The following is a 27,945-nucleotide window of genomic DNA, read 5'->3' as shown; positions in this document are numbered from 1 at the left end:
CCTGCTACCCAGTTGTGTTACTTCTGTGTGTGATAACCATCAATGGCCCCATACTACCTACAGATTAAAGTCTGAACTCCTTAGTTTGGTGTTCAGAGCTTCTCATGTCTCTGTCTTTCTATTCTCCCTCCCACCATTCCCCAGTGGGCACCCTATGCTCCTGCCATCGGAATACTTCGCAGTTCTTACCCCTCTGGATTAGTTTGTTCCTACTGACTGTAATTCCCTGGTCTCCCTTCTCTACTGACCTGCTCCTATTCAGCCTTCAAAGCCCCAAATGAAACGTCATCTCCTATGGGAAGACTTCTCTGATCCTCCCTCAGCAGCACCAGCTGCTTCCTTCTCTCGATTTTCATGACACTTTCTACACAATTATATGTGATTTTGTTGGTTATTTATGTGCCTCAGCTCCTTCAGGCTGGAGACCTTATAGTCCCATCTTTGTGTTTCATCACCCAGTTCTGTGTCTGGCATGTAGTAGGCCCTCAGGGAATGTGGGTAGAATGAATTCTTCCATAGAACTCTGATTTATTATTTTTGAAGATGTTTAACAAATCATCTTTATGTGAGAAATAAATGGGAACTGACCTGGAAGTATTAGGACATATATTCAGAATGTACCAGTCCAGGAACTGGAGAGGGGTGAGATAGATGTTCCTAGGAATTTTCTAGTTTATCTTAGGAAAGAAGACACCACTTAGACTACACAATTTCTTTTTTTTTAAAGATTTTATTTATTCAGTTTTTTTTCCCCCCAAAGCCCCAGCAGACAGTTGTATGTCATAGGTTCACATCCCTTCAGTTGCTGTACGCGGGACTCGGCCTCACGTTGGACGGAGAAGTGGTGCCTCGGGGCGCTCCCGGGATCCGAACCCAGGCCGCCAGCATCAGAGCGCGCGCACTTAACCGCTAAGCCACGGAGCCGGCCCATAGACTACACAATTTCTAAGGTCCCATCAAGCCCTGAAATGTTTTTGGTTGTTTCAGTCCCCATCTTTTAGCAAATAAGAGAAAGGCAGGGTTGGTTATTCACTCACTAGATATTTTGAATAATAGGACCAAATTTGATGACCTCTTTGGGGTAAGACTGGCCAGTGCCTTGAACTTGAGCTTCAAACCACCTGTTGTATGTTCAGGTCATTTGGTTCTAGGGTACAGCTTTCCTGTAACTGCTTATTGGTATTTTATGGACTAGAAGATTCCTGTGCTTTCAGGGGTGACACTCTCAAATGCTTACATTCCAGGGAGATAATCCAGAAATATGGGCATCCTTTTACTAGAGAAAATATTTTATGCAGAACCCTGAGTAGTTTTTTTTCTCCTCTGCTTCGTTTCCTCCTAGTCACTGAGTAAATGTTAAAAATAAAAATTCACCTTCCTTTGGAAGGATGGGCTGAGAATGACTTATATCTCTCTTGAGAATTGGTTGGGCAGAACCGTCAAGTTATTCACCTATATCGAGTGGGACAGCATCTGGTTTTCCACAGTCTCCCTCCTCCTTTTTCCCATAGTCTTTTAATGGAGATTTCATGAGCTCATCTGGAGGGTGTTGCTCACCTGACCGTCTTTTCATCAGGGTTAGCTGGATCAGTGCATTAATTTCCATTCTTTTTGGTGTGTGTGTGTGAGGAAGATCAGCCCTGTGCTAACATCTGCCAATCCTCTTTTTTTTTTTTTTTGCTAAGGAAGACTGGCCCTGGGCTAACATCCGTGCCCATTTTCCTCCACTTTATATGGGACGCTGCCACAGCATGGCCTGCCGAGTGGTGCATTGGTGCGCGCCCGGGATCCAAACCGGCGAACCCCGGGCCACCGCAGCGGAGCGCGGGCACTTAACCACTTGCACCCCCGGGCCGGCCCCTAATTTCCATTCTTAATTAACACTTAAAGTGTATGATCTAAGATAGTTCACCTACAAAAACAAACGAAAGCCCAAAACAGCAAAGCAAAGCAACTCTCCTGTCATATGCTGAGGAGAAAAGTGAAAATATTCCTGGACTTTCTCTGTGCCCTAATTTTGCATCAGTATTGAAGGAGAGATCTCCTAATTGGGATTTCCTATTTCTGGGTGGAGATTTGATATCGTAAATTGTTATACTTTGAGCCATCAAAACTATAATTTCTGTCTTTATTCATTTGATTTTATTGTGTTTTAGAACTTTGCTTAAAAAGACCCATCTGTCATGTCTAGCATACGCTTCTCTGCTTCTTTTCTCTGAGAAAGGCTTCCTGCGCCCTAGAGCCCTGCTGAGCAGAAACCACAAACTAGGAAATTGGGGAACCGGGGCCTTGTTTCCCTGCGGATTCCAGAGGGGAACAGCTCTGCCGCCAGAATAAACATTCCAATTTGGTTAGAGATAACTTCTTGGTTTTCCATTACCCACGCTGGTGAGGTCATGAAGAATATGCTCACTTTAAAGGCATTGTGTTTTTTTCAAGTGTGTGTTGTCTGGTAGAAAAGGCTGAGTTCAGAAGCCAGAGGATTGGGTCCAAGTTAATGTTTTGCTACTGACATGTTTCGAAGAAAACACTTCACCTCCCGGCACCGCCCGCCCGCCCCCAGCTCTCCCCTGTCGTCTACAGTGTGAGCAATGCTGGTGCTCTGGGATGGGCTCAGTTAGGTGTACTTGCACCCCTTGTGGGTCCATACAGCTATGCGTCTTCACTTGAATCTCAGAGTCCTCAAAGACAGAAGACAAGGCTTTCTCTTCCTCCATCACGTGGGTGCAAGTGAGTGAAGTATATCCAAGATGTATAACGGCACAGAAATCAGAAGAGTTGAATGCTTGCTTCAGACAAATAAAACAGAAAGGAAAAACAATTAGAGTTCAAGCAGAAGTTTCACACGGTGTATACTAAAGAAAAAGAGTAACCCAGGGCAGCTACCGGAACTGATGGGGAGAAGGGCGAGCCTCTTCCCAGCAGTGGCACATGCATTCGTGAGATGGCCACCCTTCCCGCAAGTTCTCACCAGTCACATTGTTTAAGTGAACCCGATAGTAAGAAGCAAATACAAAACAGCCACATTTAGTTTCTCGCACCTTGTGCAATAGTTTCCCACCATTGTTAGAGGGTGAAATATTTCACCTAAGTCAATTTACCAGGTAAGTGGTTTCCAAGTGTCAGCATTTCAACCAGTTTGAATGGCAATTTTCTCGACCTTTTTCCCTCTGTCTTCTGAGTGTGAATAGAGAGACTGTCCTCCCCGGGTCTGCCTCCCGAGGGCTCCAGTGATCTTTCTCAGAGACAAATCCCATCCTGTTATTCCCCAGCTTGAAATTCTCAAAAGTGCTCTCCCTGTTTTCAGGATCAAGTTCAAACGCCTTCACCTCCCATATTAAAGGCCTTGTTACCTGGGTCCAGTCCAGCTTTCCAGCCTCATTTCCTTCTCCTCTTCCAAAGGCACCCTTAGAAGGGAAAATGGCTTTGGGAGGAGGTCTTAAACAGTTGGCACTCAAATGTTTCTTGGCTGTCTTAGCTTTTTTGGTCTTCATTAAGACTGTTCTACTAGTGCCCTGGCAGGTTGTCTGAGCCAGAGTGCTCCTCTGTGCCCTACAGAAGTTGTCTTGTTTTCTTCCCAGGTGTCTATCACATTCCTAGTAAGAAAGCAAAAGCAGTTGTGCACATGTATGATAAAATTGTTAAACTGTTTCTTGTTAACTGTCAACTGGTATGGAAAGGGGACAGTTATTTACATTTTCAGTTGCTTTTTGTGAAATAGAAAGATCAAAGATCTTTTCTGCTGTTTCCTCCCCTACTCAAACCACAACTTCCTTCCTCTATGCTAAAAGCGTCTGCAACATGCGTTAGTATTCTACTTTCTCACCCCCAGTGGCAAATAATAACTTTATTGGACCAAGATAAATGTGGCCACTTCATCTGTGGGTGCCTCTGTATCTCTGAATGGGCATGCTTGCAAGATGCTTAGAGGGCTAGTTAGAAGCGTATTTTGTTTTATTTCTTAAAGGAAAAAAGACTTTGTGGAGGTGCTCCTCAGTAGTTTTCAACCTTTTGTTGGTTATGGACCGTTCTGAGAATCTGATGAAAGCTAGAGGAGGAGTAAGCCTTGGTAACCAAGGACAGCCATGGGTCACTCAAGCACATGCTCCAAAAGTGATTCCCTTTCCACGTTGTTTAAATAATGTTAACAAGATGGCTCTTGAGACTGATGGAAAGATAACAGTAAAGGAAATAGGGTAAGACCAAGCATGGATGGTTCTACATGCGATTGAAGCGTCAGTGTTCAGACTGTGGGAGGAGCAAAGGAGATGAAGTGGGAGTGTGTTAAGTGACTCTCCCACAAAAGGCACAGCAGCCCAGTCTCAGGACATTCTGATACCCCCAAAGCCCACCCAGGGGCTGCTAGGGGTCTGTGGGCCTCAGGGTGGAAAGTTCTGCTCTCTGGCTTGATGGGAATTATGTGTGGGCCCAATAAACCCAGGTCGGACCATTACCTGAATTACAGCGCTGATGCTTCTCAGGTGTGAGGCCGTGGCCAATCAAGTTACTTCACTTCTTTCAAGCTGCTGTTTTCCCACTGAAAGGGAAGAAATAAATCCAGGCACACAGGATTGTGGGAGGTCTAATGACCTGAATAAAACGCCTGACACAAAGTGGGATTTCTGCATGTGGCTGTTCTTTTCCCTTCCTCTGGCCATCTTTGATTTCTTTTGTGGGGAGAGGATTTCTTCCCAAAGGAGATGGATTTCAGAGCAACAGAAATTACTAATTGCAGGGGCCGGCCCCGTGGCTTAGCGGTTAAGTTCGCGCGCTCCGCTGCTGGCGACCTGGGTTCGGATCCCGGGCACGCACTGATGCACTGCTTCTCTGGCCATGCTGAGGCCGTGTCCCGCATACAGCAACTAGAAGGATGTGCAGCTATGACATACAACTATCTACTGGGGCTTTGGGGGGAAAATAAATAAATAAAATCTTTAAAAAAAAAAAAAAAGAAATTACTAATTGCACTGAAGCTCATTGCATCTCTCAGAACTCAGATGCCTTTGCAGAGATTAGGAAATAGATGTCACTCTTCAGTGCCCCCCCCACACACACAAGATGCTACTGGGGGTGCTGGGGCTGGCACTGTCTGGTAAGCACAGCCCAAAGACGTGAAAGGCAGTGGGGCCATCCTGGGAGAGCCCCGAGGGGAGGGAGCCCCTGTGCTCTCTCACAGAAATTGAACCTCCCCCCAGGACAGTAGCCCCAGCAGGAGACACTCCACTGGGAAAGGCCCAAGGCTACAGGCTCTGGCATCGCCCCCTAATAGGATTACAGGACAGCTCTCCACAGTGGAGGGAAGGAAGGTCTCAGAAAATCTGGAGAGGGAGGAGAACCAAACCTGATCAGCGCCCAAGCTTAGTCTTTAAGGCTGATGAAAATGCTCTGAGAGCAGGGGCTTGTCCTTCCCTGCCTTCTTTTCCTTCCTCTTTTCTATTCTCCAAGATCTACTTAAGAGTTTTTGAACAAAAACATTATACTCCAAAGGCTTAAATATTCCTAACTTTGTTTGGTGTTCATTTTAAAAGGAACAAAAGGAGGAAATGGCAACATGAATTTTGAAAGGTAAAATGAATACTAAGAACCTAATGAATGAACCCTTTTATATCAATGGGTTGGGAAAATAAGGTGATTAGCAAAAGGGGAGTAAAATTAGTGTGAAGTGCTGATGAAGGGGCCTGTGGGTGTTCAGTCGGGAAGGAGGAAAAAAGCTCTGGTTTGTGGAGTTTGGGTGTTAAGCAGAGGAATAAACGTATCCACAGACTGGTGGTCCTTTTGAGGTTCAGTGGAATGTTACTTCTGTTGTTTCTTCAGGATGATTCCAAAGTACAGAATTGGCTTCCTCATGGCAAAGTGTTTCTTCTTTCCACCATATCCTTAAAGAACCACTCCTCCCCTCTTTGAATTCTCTTTCTTCTGCATCCTTTCTATTTCATTTTTTTTCCTGGGCTCTTTTTGTTGTGAAAAATAGATTTAGCATCATGATATCAACTATGGAAATAGCACTAGCTGATAACCTTGTAATTATAACTCAGAGTAAGTGTAAATGGAATTCTTATCTAGAACATTTTCAGTGGGAACCCAGGCATTATGTTTAGCAAAGGGAAAATGTCGGGTAACTATAGAGCAGGACTAGGTCTGTGTGCTTTTGGATATCATTTTCCACTTTTTTGATAGGCAGAGTTTGATAAGTCCCACGGTTGGAAAGAAAGTGGGCAAACAGGAGCAATCTCAATCTCAAACACTATTGGTAAGTTTGCACACTGGCAACTTTCTGGGAAGTGGTCTGGCAATATGTATCAAAATTTAATTATTCAAATTCAATTAGCATGCAATATTGTCGAGGCAACGTCGCATAGTGGTTGAGAATGGCCTGTGTCTGTTTTGTTCGCCAGTGAATCTCCAGCAAGTGGAACAGGGTCTGTCCAATAGCAACCATTCAGTAATAGCTGTGGACTGATTAAGTGCTCATAGAAATAGTCCGTGCCCCCTGGGAACTTACATACTAGTGGTAAAACCAGCTTTTCTCATCAAATATGTTCTGCAGGATGTTTCTCTCTCTTTCTCTGTCTCTCTCATGAACACAAACGGGTTTCTTTGACAAAAAGCTAGGTTAAGTCAAGTGAAGCGACGCTCTGTTCCGCACGATTTCTCGTTCTGATTCCTCAAGAGGGTCGCTGGATCCAGCACATGACATTTGCTGAGCTCATTTGAGCGTTAAGGCATATGGGCCTGGCATCTTTGGGAAAGGGTGATTTGGCCATAAAACGTCCTATGGCAATCTGGAGAAGGAAGACTCCAGGACTACAGGGAACTTTATCTCTCGTACTCCTGAGCTATTTCTAGCACCTAAAACAATGCTCAGCACTGCTTAATCAATTTGGTGGGGGGGCAGGGAAGGAGAGCACCCCAGACCCAAAGATCAGAATGTCTTAGTAGGGTTGTTTTGCCTTAGACTTTATAGACATGTATATATGGCTAAATGAATAAATGAGTATGAGAAACGATTCTAAGTGAGGGAGGTGAGACTTGATTCAGACTGGAGAATGGGTCTCTCAGAGCCAGGTTACAGAGGCTGATGTGAGCAGAGTGTGTTTGCAGAAGTTAGTGGAAATTGGTCAGACTAGAGTTTTGAGGTTTTACAGTGGGACATAGTAAGGAGATTACTGGATGGTTAGTATAGGATCTGAGCAAAAGGAGTCTTCAGAGCTGTGCAAAAGACTTGGGGCCATCAGAAAGAGGGAACTGTTAAGATTTTTGAGCAGAAGAGGGACAACTTGCAAGTGGCATTGAAAGCAGATTTGCCGTCTGTGTGCAAGATGGATTGTAGTTATGTGAGTGATTGTGAGCTGGACTGAGCCAGCTCAGAGGCACTTGCAAATCCAAGAATCAGAAAGGAGAGAGTCTTAGCAAGGAAAATAGACCGTTAGGGAGAGACTTGAAAGAAGAGTCAGTAAAGCATGGTGAGTGTGAGGAGCCAAAGCTGAACTCCAGGATTAACTCGAGGCAGGTTCAAAGACATACACAGTCCCCTGTGGCCTTGTTGGAGTCCGGAACAAAATCTGGACATCATGCATCCTCTCTGTATCCAGGAAATTGTCTCTTTTTTTGTTGTTGTTAGGAAGCTTGGCCCTGAGCTAACATCCGTTGCTAATCTTCCTCTTTTTGCTGAGGAAGATTGGCCCTGAGCTAACATCTGTGCCCATCTTCCTCTATTTTGTATATGTGGGACGCCTCCACAGCCTGGCTTGATGAGTGGTGCGTTGGTCTGCACCCGGGATCCAAACCCGCGAACTGGGGGCCGCCAAAGCGGAGCACGTGTACTTAACCACTATGCCTCCAGGCCAGCCCCAGGAAATTGTCTCTTAACCTAGCATTTGTAACCCAAATCAATGAGAATTTGAAACATTTGCAGTTGATGGAGTTCTAGGCGCTGATTTGGGTTCTCTTTGGAGCACCGGGGGAGGCAGCATTGCGTGGTGGTTAAGAGCATGGGCTTTGGTGCCAGAGAGAAATGGGTCCAAGTCCTGGCTTTGCTTTGGATAAGTTTCTTAAACTGCCTAAGCCTCAATAACCTTGTCTATCAAATGGGCACAGTAATAGCATCTCCTTTACAGTGCTGTCAGGAGTCAGGGAGATAATGCACGTACAGCGCTTAGCAAAGTACTGTCCACGTCAACACTCAATACAAGTTGCCGATTATCATTGGTCCTGAACTGGAAGAAGAATCCCTGTTGTGTGTGTATGCATGTGTGTGTCTACTTGCTTTTTTCGTATTAAAGAAGCAGCAGTGGATCTGTTAGCACAACCAGTAGGCTGGCACATGCTCGATGGGAAAGCCAGAGCCAGAGACTAGCACTTAGAGGAACAGTGCCCTCAGGGGCAATGCCATGCCATTCTCTGCAAAAATTGGAACTAGGCCCAGTGTTGCTGAACATACTGAGGAGGCTGGCAGAGGATGCCGAGGCATAACAGGGAGGAGAGAAGAATGCAGGCTGTGCATGGCCAGGGAGCTTTTGTACAGGAGTCAAGCTTAGCTGTCAGCTCCAGGTAGGTCCCTGGTAATGTCATCTACTGCGAGGATGAACCCCCCAGGAAGGGCTTGATTTTGGTTCCCAAAATCAAGGGGTTCTCTGGGTGTCTTCCCAGCATACAGATTGTTTGTTTGTTTATTATTTTTAATGAACTCAGCATTTCTCCAAGGCCAATTTAGTGGCGCTCATTAAAGAGATGGCAACTCCAAAGTTATCTTCATTGTAGAGCTGGGGTTTTCACTGTGTGAGAAAATAGTTCTGTTTTTTCTATCTGTGAAGCTTGGTTTCTAAATCTCCCAAACGTGGGATGTTTTAAGATGCGGTGTTAAGATTCAGGTAAATCTTTATGCTCTAGTTCCTGTCCAGCCAAAGGGAAAAGGTGTTTGCAGATCAGAGCTGCAGTTAATCCTTTTCCATTTCCTCTGCTTTTTTCTATTTACTGTAATCATGTAGATTCTAATATTAAGATAAGGAATACTCTAATTTTGGGGAATATAATGCATTTTGTGTTGTGTTAAATTGATTCAACGACTTACTTGATATCATGGATATATTCTAGGGTAGAGATTCTCACACTTGGCTGCATAGTAGGCTCTCCCGGCTTTCAGAAATCCGGATGCCCAAGACCTAGCCCAAATGAATTAAATCAGAATCTCTCGGGGTGAGACTTGGAATCAGTAGTTTTCAAAACTCTTAGGGTGCTTCCAGTGTGTAGCCAAGAACCAGTGCTCTCTAACAGTAGCTCTCAACCAGGGGCAATTCCCTGCCCCACCCCCTAGGCGGGGGACATTTGGCAATATCGGGAAACATTTTTGTTGTCACAACTAGGGGAAGGGTGTGCTACTGGCATCTAGTGGGTGGAAACCAGAGAGGCTGCTAAACAACCTACAGTGCACAGGACAGCTCCACCATACAAATAATTATTGGGCTAAAAATGTCAATAGTACTGAAGTTGAGAAACAGTAGTCTAGAATAATCAGGCTTAAGAAATGAGATATGCCAGGGCAATGCATATGCCTATAGCAAAGAAATCATAGTATGTAGAAGTTTACATTTTTGGGCTTCCCAGCAAGGTGAGGAGAGAGAAGTGGCTTAATAAATACATCTACCCCTTGAGTCTCTCCTGTGTCTGCCATCACGGTGATCCAATGATGTGGTCCTGGCCTGTCCTTATAGCTGGTGCACCTCCTGGTTCTGATTTTTTGGGCAGGATCTCTTCCTGTGGTTCCATAAGTTTATTGCAGTTGAATGGCTTAGAAGAAGACTAAAGTTAGGAAAATTAAACTTATAGAAATTAGTCAAGATAAATAATTTTTTTTGGTGAGGAAGATTGGCCCTGAGCTAACATCTGTGCCAATCTTCCTCTATTTTGTATGTGGGTCAACGCCACAGGATGGCTTGATAAGTGGTGTAGGTCCGCACCCGTGATGCGAATCTGCCAACCCGGGTGGCCACAGCAGAGCATGTCAAACTTAACCACTATGCCACTGGGCCAGCCCCATGATAAATAATTTTTAAATAAGCTTTTGAGTTGGTTGTTTTTTTATATAAAGTTTTCTAAAATTAGGGAGTGAACCATTTGAAAGTGATTATACGTGGACTATAAGAAATCTGATTTTATGTGCTGTAGAGAGTTCTTTCTCTTCTTTCCTTTTGATTGGGTAAGAGGAAACTAGGAAATGCATTTTTAATTTTAGCATAGTACACTTTTCTTTAATTTTGAAAGATTCAAGGATACTTTTATAGCAGGTTAACTTTAATCTGTATTTGTTATATTGTATAATTAATTACATGAACTTTTTCTCCCTCTGGACACACCCAGTTTTACAGAGAGTGACACACATAAAAGATATTTGCCATAAGTAAGTTGTCTTTTTCTTATGCACACTTGTCAAATTTAAAGTGTTTATTCAAGGTGGTAAATTTCAATATTAAATATAAATATAAGATAACATTAAATATACTTGAAACTGTGTTTCCAAAAACTGATGAAAGTGGGTAGTTACAGCTCTTGAAGTTGCTCTGAATTCATTGATCTTATGCAAGTGCTTGATTGCCAATTCTTTTTTTTGTTTTTTTAATTTGTCCCTTTAAAGAGATTTCAAGTGGTACATTTAATGCTCTATATCAACCTTTTTACTAGAATTAAATTCATATATATGAATCTGGGATTATGCCTATAATAGCTTTTCAGTTTTCCCCTTCCTTTTTTTTTTGCTATTGCATGAACTCTTTGACGTCAATGTAAGGCAGTTTATTCATTAGGTTAACATTTCAGGGCCTACTGTGTGCACTTTGCATTAATATACTATAATGGCTTTAAAAATGGTTTCAGCCTAGTTTAGTGTGATTTGAGGCACTAAGCCAATACTCTTGTGTGCTGGGTCCCTTTTACACCTCATAGTTGGGATGTTTTAAATTAAGACTAGAAGAATAACAGCTCATGTAATATTTGGCATGAATACTCCAGACTTCTGTGTTGGAATAACGTACCCTATTTCTTCATTGAACTTTAGCAATGACTCCATAATCTGAAGGGTACTTTGATTTTAATCTAAGCCTGATTTTTGTAGCTGTGCTTTTAACTTAATTTATAATTCCATTTTTTTCATTTATTTATTTATTTATTGTGAGGAAGATCAGCCCTGAGCTAACATCCATGCCAATCCTCCTCTTTTTGCTGAGGAAGACTGGCCCCGGGCTAACATCCGTGCCCATCTTCCTTCACTTTACATGGAACGCCGCCACAGTATGGCCCAACAAGCAGTGCGTCGGTGCACGCCCAGGATCCGAACCCGTGAACCCCGAGCCACCGCAGTGGAGCACGCGCACCCAACCGCTTGCGCCACCGGGCCGGCCCCTATAATTGCATTTTTAAAAAGTTCTCTTTGGATGTATAAACATTCTTGTTTTTCTTCCAACTTTGGAGTTTTGTTGTATGAAGTTTACAGAAAATTAATTCAAGTTTATGGTGGAGAGACTCTTCCCTAAAAACTTGATTATCATGAGAACCATTACAGGTATGTGTAACAACAGGTGTGCTTAATAATAAATCATCAGATATTCTCCTGAGAGTCTGAGTGAGTGTGCATATGTGATGTGTGAGTGTGTGTTGGGAGGGGTCATTGATCTCTACTGGGCTTGGGGGACAGGATGGGGAGGAAGAGAATTAAATTAGTGCTTAAGGATTGAATGGATCAAGCCCAAACCTTGAAGTAGAAATAGTCTGGAACCACTCTGGTTTCTTGGAAACCAGGGCATTGTGCATTATTTAAACATATATTGGTGTAACTTTTATTCTAATATATTTGTCTATACCCTCATCATATTAAAGAACAACTAGGTGAATTGGTAGCCACTGTCTAGATGTTTCTTAGAATGGGGACCTGTTTGTCCATACAGGTAAAAAGAACTGGTTTGGTTTGGGGAGTACGGGATTAACAAGGTGGGGCAAGAGTTAATAGTTTCCAGATGTTTGAAGGACATGGAAAAGGGATTAGACACGTTCTGTGTATCCTGAAGGTACAGAACCGGAGCCAGAGGATGAAGTACAGGAAAAGAGATTCTGGCTCAGTTCGAGGAGTGTCCAAAGAGATCGTGAGCCGTGGGCTGGTGAGGGGTAGGGAGCGGACGGAGTGAAGAGGTGTAGGAATTCCTTTCCAATGGAGGTTGTCAGGAAGACCGCAAATGGAATGGGACACAAGATTCCAGCAGTGGGCTGGGAGTGGATGTTGGACTAGATGGTCTTTAAGTTCCATTCTAGTCTAGCCATTCTGTGATTTTTAGGACATGTTACATCCTCTGAAAAATGAAGACATCTGGCATTTGAAGGGGAATTCCAGATTCATTAGTTCAGGGTCCCTAATGGCTTTTTCTTTCCAGCTTCTTCAAATCCTCCTTCAATTATACCTCCTCTTCTAAACATCAGTTTCTTTCTCCATTTGGGAACACCCCCATCAGCATCAGAACATGCCTTTTTATCACCCATCTTAAAAAATGAAAAACAAAATTCCTCAGTCCAAAGTAGCCTTCCACCTCTCGCCCTGCTTGTCTGCTCTCTGTTCTGGTGGAGCTCCCCAAAACTCCCCAAATAGGTTGTCTCTGTATGCAGTCCCTCCTTCTTCCTTCTCCCTCACCCCTCCCATCCTCCAAAACTGTTCCTGTTAAGGTCACCAGAGGCCTCCATTTTAACAAATCCTGTGGCCACTTCTCCATCCTCATCTTCCTCAACGTCAGCAGTATTCCGCATCCTTCATCCCTCCCTCTTCTTAAAATGCTTTCTTGCCTTGGCTCCCAGGGCATCACACCCACATTTCCTCCTCCCTCAATAACTCCTCCTTCTAAGGGCCTTTACATACTGAAGTGCCCAGGGCTCGGTCCCTGCCTCTGTTCTCCATACCCACGCTCTCTGGGCAGTGGTTCTTAACCTGGCTTGGGCTGCTAAAAGAAAAAGGGGCAGGGCAGGGGGACTAGGTCTTCCTCAAGTCTAATTAATTTAGAATCTCTGGGGAAGACTCATGGCATCAGTTTTTAAAATTTTGTTTTGTGTGTTTGTTTTTGTTTTTGTTAGCTGCGTATACTAGTGTGCAGTCAGGATGGAGAATCCAGGTGATTTCACCTAGTCCTGCAGAATAAATACCTACTTCTAGCTAGCCAGTGACTCCCAAACTAATGTATGTAACATCTTTTCCAAACTCCAGTCTTGGTTATAGGAGCCGTCTTGATTCCGCACCCCGCCCCCCTGCCCCCGTGTCCGCAAACCTGCTCCTCCCCTGGGTTTGCCCCTCTCCATCAACACGTTTGTATACGTAGCTCTCAGGCTAAACGCCTCGGTGGCATCTTGATTCCTCTCATTCCTTCAGCATTCCACAGCTAATCCAACAGCCAACTCTGTCTGTTTTCCTTCCAAATATGTAAATCTCACTTCTTACCACTTCTACTACCAGCGTTTCTCCTCTCAACGACCTCCATAGCCTTCTAACTCCCGTGCTCCTGCCTGTCCCCCTCAGCCACTTCTCCTCATGTAGTCAGAGTGTTCCTGTAAAACCCATCAGACCTTGTCATTCCCTTGCTCTACACCCTCCTGTGCCTTCCTGTCACAATCAATAAAGTCCACACTTCTTACCATGAGCTGCACCGTGAGCCTTGACGTGGCCCCACCCCAACTCCTCAACCTCATCTCTTCCCACCCCCAGCTTCCCCCACCCCCATCAGACCACATTGGCTGCCTTGCTGTTCCTCAAACTTTGCAGGCTTGTTCCTGCCTCAGAGCCTTTGCACCCACCCTTCCCTCTGCCCGGAAGGCCCTTCCCCCTAGCTTGATCCTTGTCTCTCTCCCATACTCTTCTCAGGTTTCTGCTCGGATGTCACTCCAGGAGAAGGCCCATCCAAAATGCTCCCCTCTCTCAATCACTCAATCCTTTCCTTCTGGCTTATTTTGTTCCCCCACAGCATTTATCTCTGTTTGACATCTTGTTTTTCTAGTTGTTTCACTAGAACTTTTGTCACTGCTGTATCCCGAGCACTAAACAGTGCCCATGCATAATTGATGACCAATAAATACTTTTGACTGACTGAATAACAGAGTGCCACTCCTTGAGGCCTGGTCCCAGAACCTTGCGTTTTGTCGCTTCTGTGGCTCTTGGCCCCTTTTCCAGCCCCGGAGCAGACCGTGCTGGCCATAGCCAGGATCTACTGCCAGGTTTATCTCAGAACCTGCTCTCTTCTGCTGCCTTCCATTTGGTCTCTGCCTGCTCACAGTGACTCCAGAACTGTAGAGGGGTGGGGAAGAAGTAGAGCAGCGTCTAGCATTTTAGTGATAGCTGGATGGACACCTTGCCATTCTCTTCTTGTCTGCTCAGTGCAAGTCCATGCTGCTCCTGTGTTCTATATACAGACTTTCCCTTGATAATCCATTCTCCTGATTTTCTTCTTCCTTCTCTCTCTTCCTTCTCAGTCTCCTTCCTCTTCTCTGTCCCTCCCTTAACTGTCGATATTTCTTAGGGCTCTGTCTGGGTTCTCTGGTCTTCTTAATTCACTCTCTCTCTTAGTGATTCTACCCATTCCTAAAGCTTCCGATTCTCCATGTGGTAATGACTTCCAAATTTATATTTCAAGCCCATCCTCTTGTCTAAGTTCTAGACCTGTATGTCCAGCTGTAAAGTGTCCCTCAGTACTTGGCTATCTCACAGGCAACTCAAATTCAACATGAAGTAAGCTGAACTTACCTTCTCTTCCAGTTTTCCCCTTAGTAAATGATCCAGTTGACTATCTAGAAACCTGGAAGGTTTTAAAAGGTTATAAACTCTTCCTCTCCCTCTCCCCTGTGTGCACTCAATTGCCGATATTATCAGTTCTCCTATTAAATAGCTGTAGAATTTGTATACTGCTTATCACAGTATGGCCACCAACTTAAGACCAGGCTACCACCGTTATCTCTCACCTAGATTACTTCAAGGCCAGTTGACATGCCACATGCCCCCCCCCACACCCCCACACCAGTCTGGCTTCCTGTGCTGCTTTGGTCTTTATAAAATGTCCATCTGATTATATCATCCCCTGCTTAAGATGCCTTATTGGAGTTTTGATAAAATTTAAACTTTTAAACAGGGCTTATAAGATCCTTTATAACTTGTTCTCAAACTAACTGTACTTGTTGGAGTTTCTTGGAAGTATCTGCCTCCCTCACTCCACACCCCCAGCCCCCTCCCCAATATATCACACACCTCCTCCTGCCCCCTTGTTTATCATTTATCCTAGGGGCTACCATGGGGGCACAGTAAGACCTCAATAAATATTTGTTGAACGAATGTGGGAAGGCAGTGGCCCTCGATTGTAATTATCAGTGTCCTCAAATTCCAACTTAATTTGCCTTAAAAATTTAAAGGCTTCCAGAGTCAAAAATTTCTGTTTTGTTGTATAGTCCTATGTATGTGTTTCCCTCAGCTCTGTAATTTCCAGGGTATTATTAAAAACGAAACTAAAAGAAGTATATAGGATTCTGCTAGCGAATCATTTTTGATCTGTGCTCTTTGAATGGCCGTTGAGTGCTGAGCTTAGGAGGCTGCCAAACAGGACGTAGGAACCAAACCACTCCATGACCCAGTGGTGAGCAGGGAGGCAGATTGGCTGATTGGGCCTCTGCGGTGAACTTTCTCAACTTGGGCATGCATAAACCAGGATCGGAATACCTGAGACTTGTTGTGACTTGTCTGAACTGTTTATTACATTTTCAAACCTGTTTGGGAGGAAGGCTTGAACACAGCAGTGTGTTTGGGTCTCGAGCAGTAAATCTTATTTAAAAGTAGATAAGAATGTGAGCATGTAGTAATGTAAGGGGGACTGTTGGTCTCAGTTGTAATGAATCTAAAGAACAGGGACATGTTTTTCCTTAGAAGATCCATGTCGGCATTTCACATTTCACCCTCAGGGCTGGGAGCTCCTGGGTGAGGTTTCTAAGCCTCCATCCTCTCAGAATTCCTATCTCTAGCTTCTTCAGTACAAGGATGAGGGGCCTGACAGTCAGTGCTGAGTCAGAGGGATAAGCAAGAGAGGAATGACACACTTCCTGCCCTAAGTTCTAGGGAGTTTTTATGGTTGGTTTTTTTTTTTTTTTTTCATTTTGCTTTGAAGATTCCCTAAAAAGACAGAAGATTGCCCTGGTCTTCTCTTCATCAGCAGCCTCTGTTTATTTTTGTGATCTCATAGGATTTCTACCCTGCTACACCTTGTTGTTACTCACAGGTATTTTAAAAGCCTTTTTTCCGTAATAAAAAATGTATCACATGCTAGTGTAGTGTATTTGTCAACTACAATTTGACAAAAAAAAAAAGAAGAAAAATGAAAAAAAAAAGGTACTCCTTAATTTCACTACCCAGAAAAAAACATATTGTACATATCACTCCAGGCTTTTTCTGTATGCCTATAGTTTTCTCTACAAAAATTATATAGTACTTAATATAATTCTTTTCTTTTCTTTTATGTATTGCTTTGTAGCCTTTGTGAAGAGTTGTCATGTTTTTAATTACTCTACGAGATTGTTTTTAAAGACTGGTTTCCATGCCATTATATAGATGTGCCATAAGTTACTTAACCAATCCCCCATGTGAACGGTTGAGCTGTTTCCAGTCGTCACCATTGTCATAGCACCCCACGGCTCCCTTGCACCATAGCTGTCCACACTTGTCCCTGTTTCACTGGATGCATTCCTGGAAGTGGTTCAAAGTGCATGTGGAGTTTTAAGATTTTGATCTTTATTCCCACTTTGCCTTCCAGACATTTGTCTTGTTTTACATTCCCACCATATAATACAAACTTCTTACCGTGTTCTTTGTGGCCCGACCTGTTCTGGCCTTTGCCTGACGCCCCGCTGCTTCTCACGCTCTTCTTCCCGTGCTTCCAACACTGCAGCCACTCCAGCCCCCTTTCCACTCCTTTCCCTAGAGCATGCCAGGCTTGTCCTGTCTCAGGCTGGAGCTCTTCCCACTGCCCGGCCTGCTCTTCCTCTGGCTCTTGGCATACACCTCCGACGCCATCTCTGCCAGGGTGGTCTCCATCAGAACCCTCTGTTCATCTTCAACCTGGTGCCTCTCAAAATCAGTTCTTTATTTATGTATGGGTTTACTTGGCTGCCATCTCTTTCTCCCATTGAATATCAGCTCATGTGTTTTATTTCCCACCGTGTCCCCTGCGCCTAAGTCAACGCCTAACATGCAGTAGGTACTGGATAAATGCAGGTTGATTTTGTTGAATGAATGAAGAAATCTCCCTGTCACCTAAGAATGTGCAGTGTAATGGGGATGATGAGATGTGTATAGCAATGGCTATCCCTTGGAGCAAAACATGCTAAATATTGTAAGAAAGCTTCCAGGTGGCATAGGGAGACAGAGGAGTGGGAGCTGGCGTCTGGCTATAGGCGTCATGACAGGCCTCAAGTGAGCTGAACCTTGGGAGACTGGCAGTGTTTTGTAGCTGATGGTGGTGGAAAGGACCCCAGAGGCCAAGGACAGTGGGTGAGCAGAGGCCCAGAAGTAGGATAGTGCTAAGCATGGTGGGGGCAGGACTGGGGACCACCTTGACTCCTGTGCTGACAGTGTGGACTCTGATCCATGAGCAGCTGGGAAGCATTGCACATTCCTTATCAAAGTGTGACATGGTAAAGTGAGGATGTGGAAGCACTTTTTTTTTTTCTTTGCGCCTGAGGAAGATTCGCCCTGAACTAACATCCATTGCCAATCCTCCTCTTTTTTTTTTTTTTTGCTTGAGGAAGATCAGCCCTGAGCTAACATCTGTGTCACTGTTCATCTATTTTGTACACGGGACACCACCACAGCATGGCTGGTGAGTGGAGTAGGTACCCCCATGCCCGGGATCTGATCCCGCGAACCTGGGCCACCGAAGTGGAGCATGCGGAACTTGAACCACTCGGCCGTGGGGCTGGGCCCGGAACCACCTTTTAAATTTGATTCTAGGCACAGACGGTGATGTCATGGTGATGGAGCTGTGCTTTCAGAAGATGTGCCATGAGGGCAAGTAAGCGAAAGGAGCAGGAAGTTCAGGCCAGAAGATGAGGCCTGGAGTAGTATGGGGTGATGGGGCTGGAACGAGGGGAAGGCAGAAGGGGCATTGCAGAGGTGGGGAAAGACGAGAACTTGGTGGCTGGCAGGGGAAGAGTGAGCTTCATGATGACGCTGAGGTTTCAAGTCTGAATGACTGATGGGAAGGTAAAATATGGAGCCCAGAAGAGAAGATGTTTTGGAGTAAGGAAGTGTATGAATTTAGTTTCAGCCCACCCCTTTGCTGTATTAGTGAGCTTTCTAGATTAAACTAGCCCATGTGCCCTCCCTTGTCCTGAAGGGCCTTGAGTGACGAGAAGATAGAGAAGGGGAGATGGAAATACACCACAGGATAAGGGACTCCAGGCTCCCGTGGCCCCTTCCTCATCTGTAAGAGTAGGACTGCTCAGTGGGAAGTGAAAATGGGGCTCTGACATCTCTCCAGGGGATGAGAGGTAGTTTGCTGGCAATGCCTGCTCCCCGGTTACCATGTGGAAGGAGCTTGTTTGATGTCAGCTTGTTGTTAGGTAAACTTGTTCACTTGTTAGGCTGAGGAGGATGGGGTAGAGGATAGGTGCTGACTGTTGGGTGCAGGAGCATGGGAGCTCAGAAGGGATAAGGCCCAGCATTGGGCGACACGTTGTCCTTCCCCTGCAAATGGTCAAAACTGATGTGTGTTTTTCCTGAGGGGAAAAATCAAAGGGCAACTTGACTCAAGACATGCTGTAATTTCTGATTGCTCTCTAAATTGAAAAGTTTCTGAAAGTTATTATTATTATTTTAAATTGATGTTTGAAAATAGCTACGTAAGTAAAACTACAAAATGACAAAGCTATATGTCCTCTAAAAGGGTGTATGGAGAGTAGAACTGCTTTGCCGGCATTCTTTGGAAAATTGTCTTTTCAAGAAACCATGTTCTGCCACCTTTAAAGCAAAGGGTTTAACAGAATCCAAATGGAAATGAGAATGGGAGCAGCACAGATAGAAAGGCAGCAGAACTTGGTGAATGAGAGACCATCCAAACCAAGAGAGGAATTGGTAATGACAGTGACAGGGTGGTGATGGAATCCAGAGATGTTAAAACAGAGAAAAATGATCAGGTTTGGCAATAGAGGGAGAATGAGGAATTCAGCTTGGGAAATATCATATGTTGCATATTAACTAGAAATTCTAGAAATTTATAGAGAAATTTACTCTGCAATTGGAGAGTTTTTCTTGGCAAATTGAGAGTTTAATTAGTTTAGTGTTTTCTTACTAGGGATCATGTTCAGTTTTACATGAAGGTTTGCAATGGAAGAATGCTATAAAACATCAGGACTCTGTATTCGGTTCAGCAGAAAATAAACCACATTCAAGTGCCAGCATATTTATTGCGCCAGGCGCGCAGTGTTTCTTTGCTTTGTAAATGCTGATTTAGTGTTTTCATTGGTGGTGCAAGTGTGAAGAGAGATTTGAGCCTGCATCATAGGAAGATGGACATAAATGCTCATTCTGGTGTCCTCAGATCAGGCGCTCACCACAGCTGCACTGCTAACCAGCTAGCGGTGTGATTTCTGGGCACACCTTTCATCCTCCTTGGGCTGCCTCGTTTTCCTTGCTTGTGAAATGAAGTTAGATAATATCAGAGGACTTGCCAATACCGAAGTTATGTGATTCTAAGAGGGAAAAGAGAAAGACAGTCTATTTTTTTCATTTCTGGGTAGCATTTTATAAAATTTATACTTAAAACATAGAAATACATACTATGTGATAGAAAGGTCTACCTCCCACACTTATTTTTTTATGCAGTTCATTTGGGAGGAGGCTGTGAATGGCAGTCGACTTGATGACAGACTTGAGAAATCTCCACCCCAGCCCAATCTCTGATGGCAGCACTGGCCCCCAGCAGTTCCTGTTCACACTGTTTAACTCACTGCTCTGCCTGGCCTTTATTATTATTTTTGTTTTGTTTTGTTTTGTTTTTGTGAGGAAGATTGGCCCTGAGCTAGCATACATTGCCAATCTTCCGCTTTTTGCTTGAGGAAGATTGTTGCTAAGCCAACATCTGTGCCAGTCTTCCTCTGTTTTGTATGTGGGATGCCGCCACAGCGTGGCTTCATGAGCGGTGTGTAGGTCCACACCCAGGATCCGAACCCGTGAACCTCGGGCTGTGGAAGTGGAGCGTACGAACTTAACCACTACGCCACCAGGCCGGCCCCTCTGCCTGGCTTTAAAGGTGGGTTGCCAGATATTCTTTTTATTTTCCAGACAGTCCTCTCTTTGTGCTTTCTGTCTGGTGAATCAGGGACACTTTCATGATAGGATACTAAGAGAAAAAAGCCAACAGATAGGGTGTAACACACCTAGGTTCATATCCTGGCATTGCACTGAGCGGGTATGTTAAATTCGTGGAGCTCAGTTTCCTCTTCTGTAAGCTGGGGATAGTTGTGTCCACCTCGCATGGTTTTAGTGAGGACTGAAAGAATGTAGGGAAACCACCGAGCATGCTGCCCAGCATCTAGTGGGTGCTCAGCTCGTGGGATTTCTCTGCCTTTGTATAGACATGAACCATGTACTCCTCTGCAGTGGCAAGGCCTCGTTGGGTGAGAGAGGGTGAGTCTCACCATCCGCTGTCTCTGTGATAGCATCTGGAAAATGCTTCTGGAGCACCTTGCCGTTCTCAGGTGTTGAGTCTACTGGACTAATTCCCCCTTAGCCTGCCTTCCTCCCTGCTTCGCCAGTGACTCCTTCTTCCCTGAAGAACAGGAGAGGGAAAGAAAGAAGCAAGTCAAATTGAGGAGGAGGCTCTGGTTGGGGCCATGGTTTTAGGGAGCCCATTGAAAGAGTGGGGGTGGTTGGGAGAAGGCAGAAGAAGAGGGTCCAAGAGGACCTACTGGGAGAGGGGAGGGTTGAACAGGAAGCAAACAACCCTACTCTTGGCAGCCACAGTATCGTGCACTAGGGAGCGTCTTGGGAATGCCAAAGCATGAAGGTCAAGGTGTACTATAGACATTTCTAGCTCTGTTTCTGAGGCTATAGAATCAGATGAAAAAAACAAATGAAGGTATCTTTTTCACGCAGGCACGCATTTCATCATTCTTGTGGTGATTTTGTTGAATGTGCTGCTGATAAGGATGTGGGTGGCTGTAAAGGAAATATTTTTCTTGGGGTGTATAATAAGCAGTTAATGAAACTAGGCCAGAGAGAGAGTGTGTGTTCTGGAGATTGTTCTAGAGGGTAGGGCTTGGGTCTCATGGCCTCTCTTCTCAGCCCTGCCTTGTCATGCAGGTCCCTGTTGAATATGCTGCCTGACCTCTTTTGCTCTGTCAGTTTCATTGGAAATTGGGATTGCCACCCACTTTCACTGGATGTGGGGGGTAGTGAAATGATTTAAGTGATAGTGCCTTGCTCTGAGATGCCTAGATAATGTGGAGCACATGCGCACTGAAGAGGAGGGTCTGGTTTTCGAATAGCCACCATTACATGGTTGCAGATAGATGGAGAAGAAATACCAGATAAGATGGACCCAGACTTCCCTAATGATGGCTTATTTAGTATCACTATGAAGCTCTGGAGCGCCTCCATCAACAGCAGTGCCAGTTGCATTCCCATGGACAGGGGGTTGAGGGTGTTGTGGTGGTAAGCAGCACACTGCTTCAGCTACAGAGTTGTGCTCACCAGAAAAAGACAGAGCCACATGTGTTCCTGAGCACATATTGCCTTAACAAAGCTTGATCTGGACAAATTCCTCAGTCACTGGACCACCAGGCAGAGTTTCTAGGGCTGGAAGCCCTGGCTGCCTCCTCTGTCCTCCCTACTTCAGAGCATGAGTGATTCCTCTGCATTGGGCAACTATCAAAACTTGATCCTTGAGTCTACCGAGAGTGTCCTAATTTGCAAGTCCTAGGGGAGCGTAGAAGAGCTGTATTCATATCTACAAAAGCAACTGAAGAGAGTTAGATATTTTTTTACATAAGGCTATTCTGTGAGTTTTGACTGCTCCACAAATCTCCCTGACCTTTAGCCTCTGTCTATGATTCTTCTTTCTTCTCAAATGAAGTAGGATGAGCAGAATATATAATTACAGCTGCTGGGACTACTTTAAACAGCAAGCTTTGAATAGATCTGAGCATGTAAGACCTGGGCATTCTGGTCTTAAGAGAAAAGGGAGGAATGTCTTAAGGAAATGACCTCTTGCATGACTTGTAGCCTATCCAGATGTGTTGCTTTTTATTCCCCCGTTGTTGGAGAGCTCTCTCCAAAATCAGGAATTGGTCCTACTCGGTGTGGAGGTGCCAATTGATACATGAGGCTATAATGCTTGCAGCCTTCTCTGCCCTTGCCTGGTGATGCCTCCCTGACTGAGGTGGATCATGTGTGAAGGCCTGCCACTATGTTGGCAATTGTTTATATGTGATGTACAACTCCTTCTCCATTCTTCCCTTCTTATAACTTCACTGTGCTGCTCCATCTTTTCCCAGCAGTAGTGGACAGAGTGGTTCCTGGTAGCCACCTACGCATGCGGCTACCACTGAGGCCACATTTTAAGGAAATGTGAGAGACCAGTTCCTCTGTTTAGATGTAGCATTCTTTTCTTTACACCTTGTAACTTACCCTTGGAATTGCCAATCAATCAGGGTTTGAAAAGTCCTTGTGATTTAGAATCCTGCACTTCCAGGAGGAGTTTTCCCTTGGCATCTTCTTTGACCCTTAGTCCCTGATGAAATTGTCATAGCATGAAGGGGGCCAGTCAGAATTTGGGGAGATAACACAAAGGAAAGCAAAAGGATGGTTTCTAAGGTGTAAACTTCAAACCATTATGAGTTATTTGCATGATAACGTAGGCCAGAGAACATAAGAAACGTATAATATGTTTGTAAATTGATGTTGATTTGGTATCTCTTTTAGCCTCCTCCCAAAATTAGTAGTAGGCATTTGATTTTAATTTAGGTCAACAATAATGCTTGTTGCTGTTTGAGCACTCACTGTGATCAGGCAATATGATATTGGCTTCCTATGGTTCTCTTTACATCTTGATAGCAATTCTATGAGGTAGATGGTAGAGGTCTCATTTGACAGGGAATAAAATTGCTCAGAGAGGTGAAGTAACTTGCAAGTCTACAAAACCAGAAAGTGGCATCGCTGGACTTTGAACCAAGCCTAGCAGACCCCACAGCACTTGTCCATTGCACCCCACTTGATATCTTTTTTACTGAGTGCTTGGTAGGCTCAAGGCAGAGTGTTATTGCTACAGAAGATAAAAGTAAAATCAAGAAACTTACCAGGTAGTAGAGGAAAAGATAGATATGCCAACAAAGATAATATAAGGACCACTGTAATTAGGTACCCAGAAAGTGTTATCAAGAAAGCTCAAAAAAAAAAAGAAAAGAAAGCTCAAATGAGGTGCTGTGGGGGTTAAAGGAAGAGGCTGAGATCCTATATAGCTGATGGGATCCTCAGGAAAAGGCTTCATAGAGGTGGTGCTCTCGAAGTGCACCTTGGGAACTAGCAGAATCTTACCTGATGAGGATGGATAAGGGAAAGATTTGTGGGTGGTGATGACTGTCAAATGCCCAGGGAAATGCATAATCTTCTAGAGAGACTGTTAGATAGTTTAATGCATATATCTGTGTGTATGTACCTGTGTGTATTGTGTGTGCCTGGATACAGTCACATGTTACGTACTTTATACAAACTTGATATTCTCTTCAAAATCAAAAGACTAATGATTTTAAGCAGCAACATTGCCCAAACTATATTCTCTAGTTCTCCTGAGAACAAGAACACCTCTAAGCAGTACTTGCTATTAATACACATTCATGTTTATACTGGCCAGGTAGGAATGCGGTTTTTTTTTTTTTCTTTTTTCCGGGCATCTATGATTGGAGCTGCTCCCTTTTTTTTTTTTAAGTATCTGCTCCTCTCCTCTAGCATGTTGAAACATTAGACTTCCTGTTTCTGCTTGATTTTGAAAGTATCTCCTGTTCACCTATCACAGGTAATGCTGTGTTTCCGTGTAGCCATAGTTTACAGGTAGCAAGTGCAGGCAGCGACCAGTCCATCCCCGTTGTGGATGTGGAGACCGCTCTGGATTCACAATTAAAGGCTACATAATGCATTCCACTACAGGTGACGAAACCCAGCTCCCAGAATAACAAGCAAGACAACTTTTAAAGTGACTGTTGTTGACCAGTGTCTTCTGTGAATTTGTTTGGTAAGCTTCCGGTGGATTTTTCCAAAGGACAATATAAATTCTTTTGAATTATTCTCGGGGAGGACTAACTGTTCCCGAAGGTGATACAGATGCCATAGAATACATATCAACAGGGTGGCTGTGTATGTGCCTCCGGTCTGTGTGACTCTACCAAGACGCTGTGAAGCTGTCCTGATTGACACAGGGGGAAAATGTTGAAACTAGGTGAGTTGAAACTGCCCTCGGACTAAGTTGGGTGTAATGTCTTTGTTGGAATCTGGCGGAATGTTCAGATGACTAAGTAACGTGGTGTTGCTGTCTACAAGGGAGTAACGTTTGGTCGTGGCTTTAAAGTGATTGTGTCCAGCAAATCACTGCTTTTCTTTTGCTATGACTCTGGGTGTGGAGAATCGGTGTTAAGCTGAGGGAGGTTTGAGTATTGTGGGTGGAAAAAATGGCATCTGACATTTGCATGTAGACAGTTTCATTTATAATCAAATAAAGGATTGAAATGTTTCAGAAATGGGGCTCTGAAAAGATTAGATAGCTTTTTCACTTAAAGTTTCTCATTTTTACATTTTCCATTTGTTTATTAACCCGAAGACGGCTCTGTTTCCCAGTGGTCTGGTAGCAGTGGTAACGCTGTGTGGTGACTTGCAAACACAAAAATGTTTCTTTTTGTTCTCCCATCGTGTAGATGTTTGTCAGAACGTTTCTGTTACCATTTCCTCCAACAGCCAATAAGCAATTTTATCCTCTATATAAGGCCTTTTGTACTTTTAAAATACGCCCTAGGCTTGTTTTCAGCCATATTTAATGCTGCTACAAGTAGACTTCATTTTATTTTTAAGGTAAATTGGAAAAGTTTTCAAGAATTGAAATAAACAGAGTGTTTTAAATAGCCCTTAGAGTTGTATTGGTATTTAGACACTTTTGTTCAAGTCTATACATAATATTTGTTGAAGTCTATCTAAAATTTTTCTGCTCAAAAGATTTTCTGGAACTTAAGTTGAATACTAGGAAAGAACTAGAAATTGGAAGACATAGGTGGGTGTTAGTGTATCTAGTTTCTTGGCCCATTAATGGAACCCTTGGCAGCCAATGCTATTTTCTAGAGCCATGACTTCTTCTGTTATATGGAATGTGGTCACCTGCACATCATTTGTGTTAAATGTGCATTTCCCTGCCAGATGCCCAGAGCTGTGCATGTGATTCTCTGTCTACTTTCTTTATATATGTAGATAGGCACATTCTATCCAATATATAGAAATACTTATGTGTCTGTGACTGTATATCATGGCATATATACAGTTGGGATCAGAGCCAGGTTTGGTTGGGTAGGTTTTGTGAAGGAAGTGAGTTTTGGGTAGAGTTCCAAAGGGAGAGTAAGATATGTACTTTGGCAGAAAGAAGAAGCATACATAAAGCCTCTGAGGCTGGAGAGATTAAGTCAAATGCATTCAGTGAGTAAGCATGAGCCATTTGAGAGCGGACTGTAAATTATTGGTTGAAAATAGCCAGGCTAAAAGTGAAGAGGAGGCAAGGGGATAAGTGTAGAAGAGAACAGGAAGGGTCTGAGAGAGCTTCTATATTCTGTGTTGCTGGTAAATTTCACCCTTGGCTACCAGCGCTCCCTGACCATGTTGCCATCTAGTGGAACTGGCCGAAATGCATGTGGGGGCATCACCACCTCTTCTCATTTCAGGTTAAATTAGTAGTATGGTATCTTGACAGTAGGGAAGCTCACTTCTCTTTTCCCCAGGGACTGTAAATGAAGAACTAGAGAAAGGAGATGGTTGTAACTATGTTCCTCCAAAATGAAATTAATTTTGACTCTAGAAAATGGAGCTGAATACCAACTTAAAGAATTTCCCATAGACAGCATGTGGAGACCGTGGTATTGCTGAGAGTGCAGGGTGTACGTGGCCCTTCAGCTCAGGCCGTGGAACATGCAGGAAGCAGTACTTGAGAAGTTCTGCAGCAGACTGAAAGCATATTACATCTGGCCCTGGGTTGGCTGCTTGTTTCATGTGATTATAGAGTCTATCCTGGTACAGTGATGGCAGAGGAGAGCCCTCTGACCATAGACACCACAGCCCACTGACCTCAGAGCTGGAGGACGCTGTAGAGAGCTGTACTCCTCCTGTCCTCCCTTCCGCCGGTCCATGCATGCATCCATTCAACAAAACTTCCTGAATTCCTGTTAGGTACCAGCACTCTTCTAGGTACAGGGGATACACCATTGAACAAAGCAGATATAAATCTCTGCCCTCAGAGAGCTGACATTCTAGTGAGGGAGACAGACAATAGACAAAGTAAGCACGTAAAATATATAGTAGGTAGGGTACTGCTAAGTGCTAAGGAGAAAAAACATTTTTTTTAAGTTGAAAAGGAGGATAAGGATTGTTGTATGTGTGTGTGTGTGAGGGGAGGATTTGCAGTTGTGTGTCCTCACTGAGAATGTGATATTAGACTCACCTAAAAGACTTGAGGAAGCCAGACATTGACTATCTTGGAGGAGAATATTCCAGGCAGAGGACAAGCAGATGCAAAGGCCTTGAAGTGGGAATGGGCCTGGTGTTCCAGAAACAACAAAGGGGCTGATGGGAGGATGCAAGATGAGCCAGAGAGGTGGTGCGGGGCAAGATTAGGTGGCGCCTTGTAGACAATTATAGTGAATTTGACTTTTACTGGGCATGAGAGGAGAAGCCATTTGATCTAGTCTAATCTTCTCATTTTACAAATGAAACTTAGGACAAAGAAATCAAGTCAGGTGTCCATGGTTATTCCGCGTCATAGTGCCAGAGATGTGATGAGAATCTGCCCCCTAATCCCAGTGTTCCTCCCGCTACCCCGCCTGCCTGGGTGGGGGTACACAACCGCTCACAGGCCCAGGCATCCAAGTGCAGTGGTCTGAGAGGAGGCCAAGTACTGTGGGCTCCTCCAGCAGCTGTGTTTTAGCCTGGTTCATCTTGGTCAATCCCCCAGGGTGTCCCTACCTACCTGTAATGGCCCCATGGCAAACGAGAGAAAGGATCGGACCTCTTATCTCCAAGGAGGACTCTGCCAGATACTGCTTTTGTTTGTTTTGGTATGGAGCTAAATCCTTTGGGTTTTCTCAGTGGTTAAATCTAAGAACCTACAATCTCATAAAGCCTCCCTACGTTCATTTTTAAGTTACTTGGATATAGTTAACATAGTAAGATGTTTATCATCCTAAGATGTTGGATCCCAGTTCTCCGTATCACACCCTCACCAGGAGAGTTAGGAGGATTGAATATTAAATGTTATTTAAAAAGAATTTGAAAACAGGATTACTAGTTAAAGAGAGAGCGACAGGTTGTCACCAAATGCAGCTTGACCTGGACAATTTTTGCCCAACATTCTTTGTCTTCTTGCTTTACTGTGAGCCAGTTCAAGCCTTTCTTTTCCTTAAGATCTTAAGACCGTTGTCCTCTGGACATAGGCCAAATCCTCTAATCTCACTTTCTGATGAAGATCAGACCAGTGCTGGCTACAGAGAATGACTTTATGCTGTCGCCTGCATCATCTCCTCTCCTATAATCACCCACGGCCTGTATCCTGTAGACAAAGTAACATGAGGTCTTCGCACAATGTCGGTCCCATCTGGTGGAGGGAACTAACTCATCCCTAACTCGCTTGCCTCTTCTTTCCCTTCCTTCCA

General features: G+C 44.2%; 1 protein-coding gene across 2 annotated transcripts in view; it reads left to right on the top strand.

The window, feature by feature from the left end:
* The window catches only part of TNFAIP8 (TNF alpha induced protein 8), a 107,847-nt gene that overhangs the window by 23,653 nt on the left and 56,249 nt on the right, over positions 1-27,945 (top strand). Inside the window, exon 1 of one of the 2 annotated variants that reach the window (XM_087429903.1) lies at positions 24,206-24,485. The exons of the other annotated variant lie outside the window; for it this stretch is intronic. Coding sequence (XP_087286029.1) covers positions 24,473-24,485 — 13 coding nt within the window. The 5' untranslated portion in view covers positions 24,206-24,472. Of the gene's footprint in view, positions 1-24,205; positions 24,486-27,945 lie in introns of those variants that run through there. 2 annotated transcript variants of the gene reach the window in all.

The sequence above is a fragment of the Ceratotherium simum genome, chromosome 4, assembly GCF_057802395.1.
Source record: "Ceratotherium simum simum isolate JZ-2026a chromosome 4, ASM5780239v1, whole genome shotgun sequence".
Taxonomy (NCBI): Eukaryota; Metazoa; Chordata; class Mammalia; order Perissodactyla; family Rhinocerotidae; genus Ceratotherium; species Ceratotherium simum.
The sequence above is the reverse complement of the archived record's forward strand: the minus strand, read 5'-3'. Positions and strand labels throughout refer to the sequence as shown.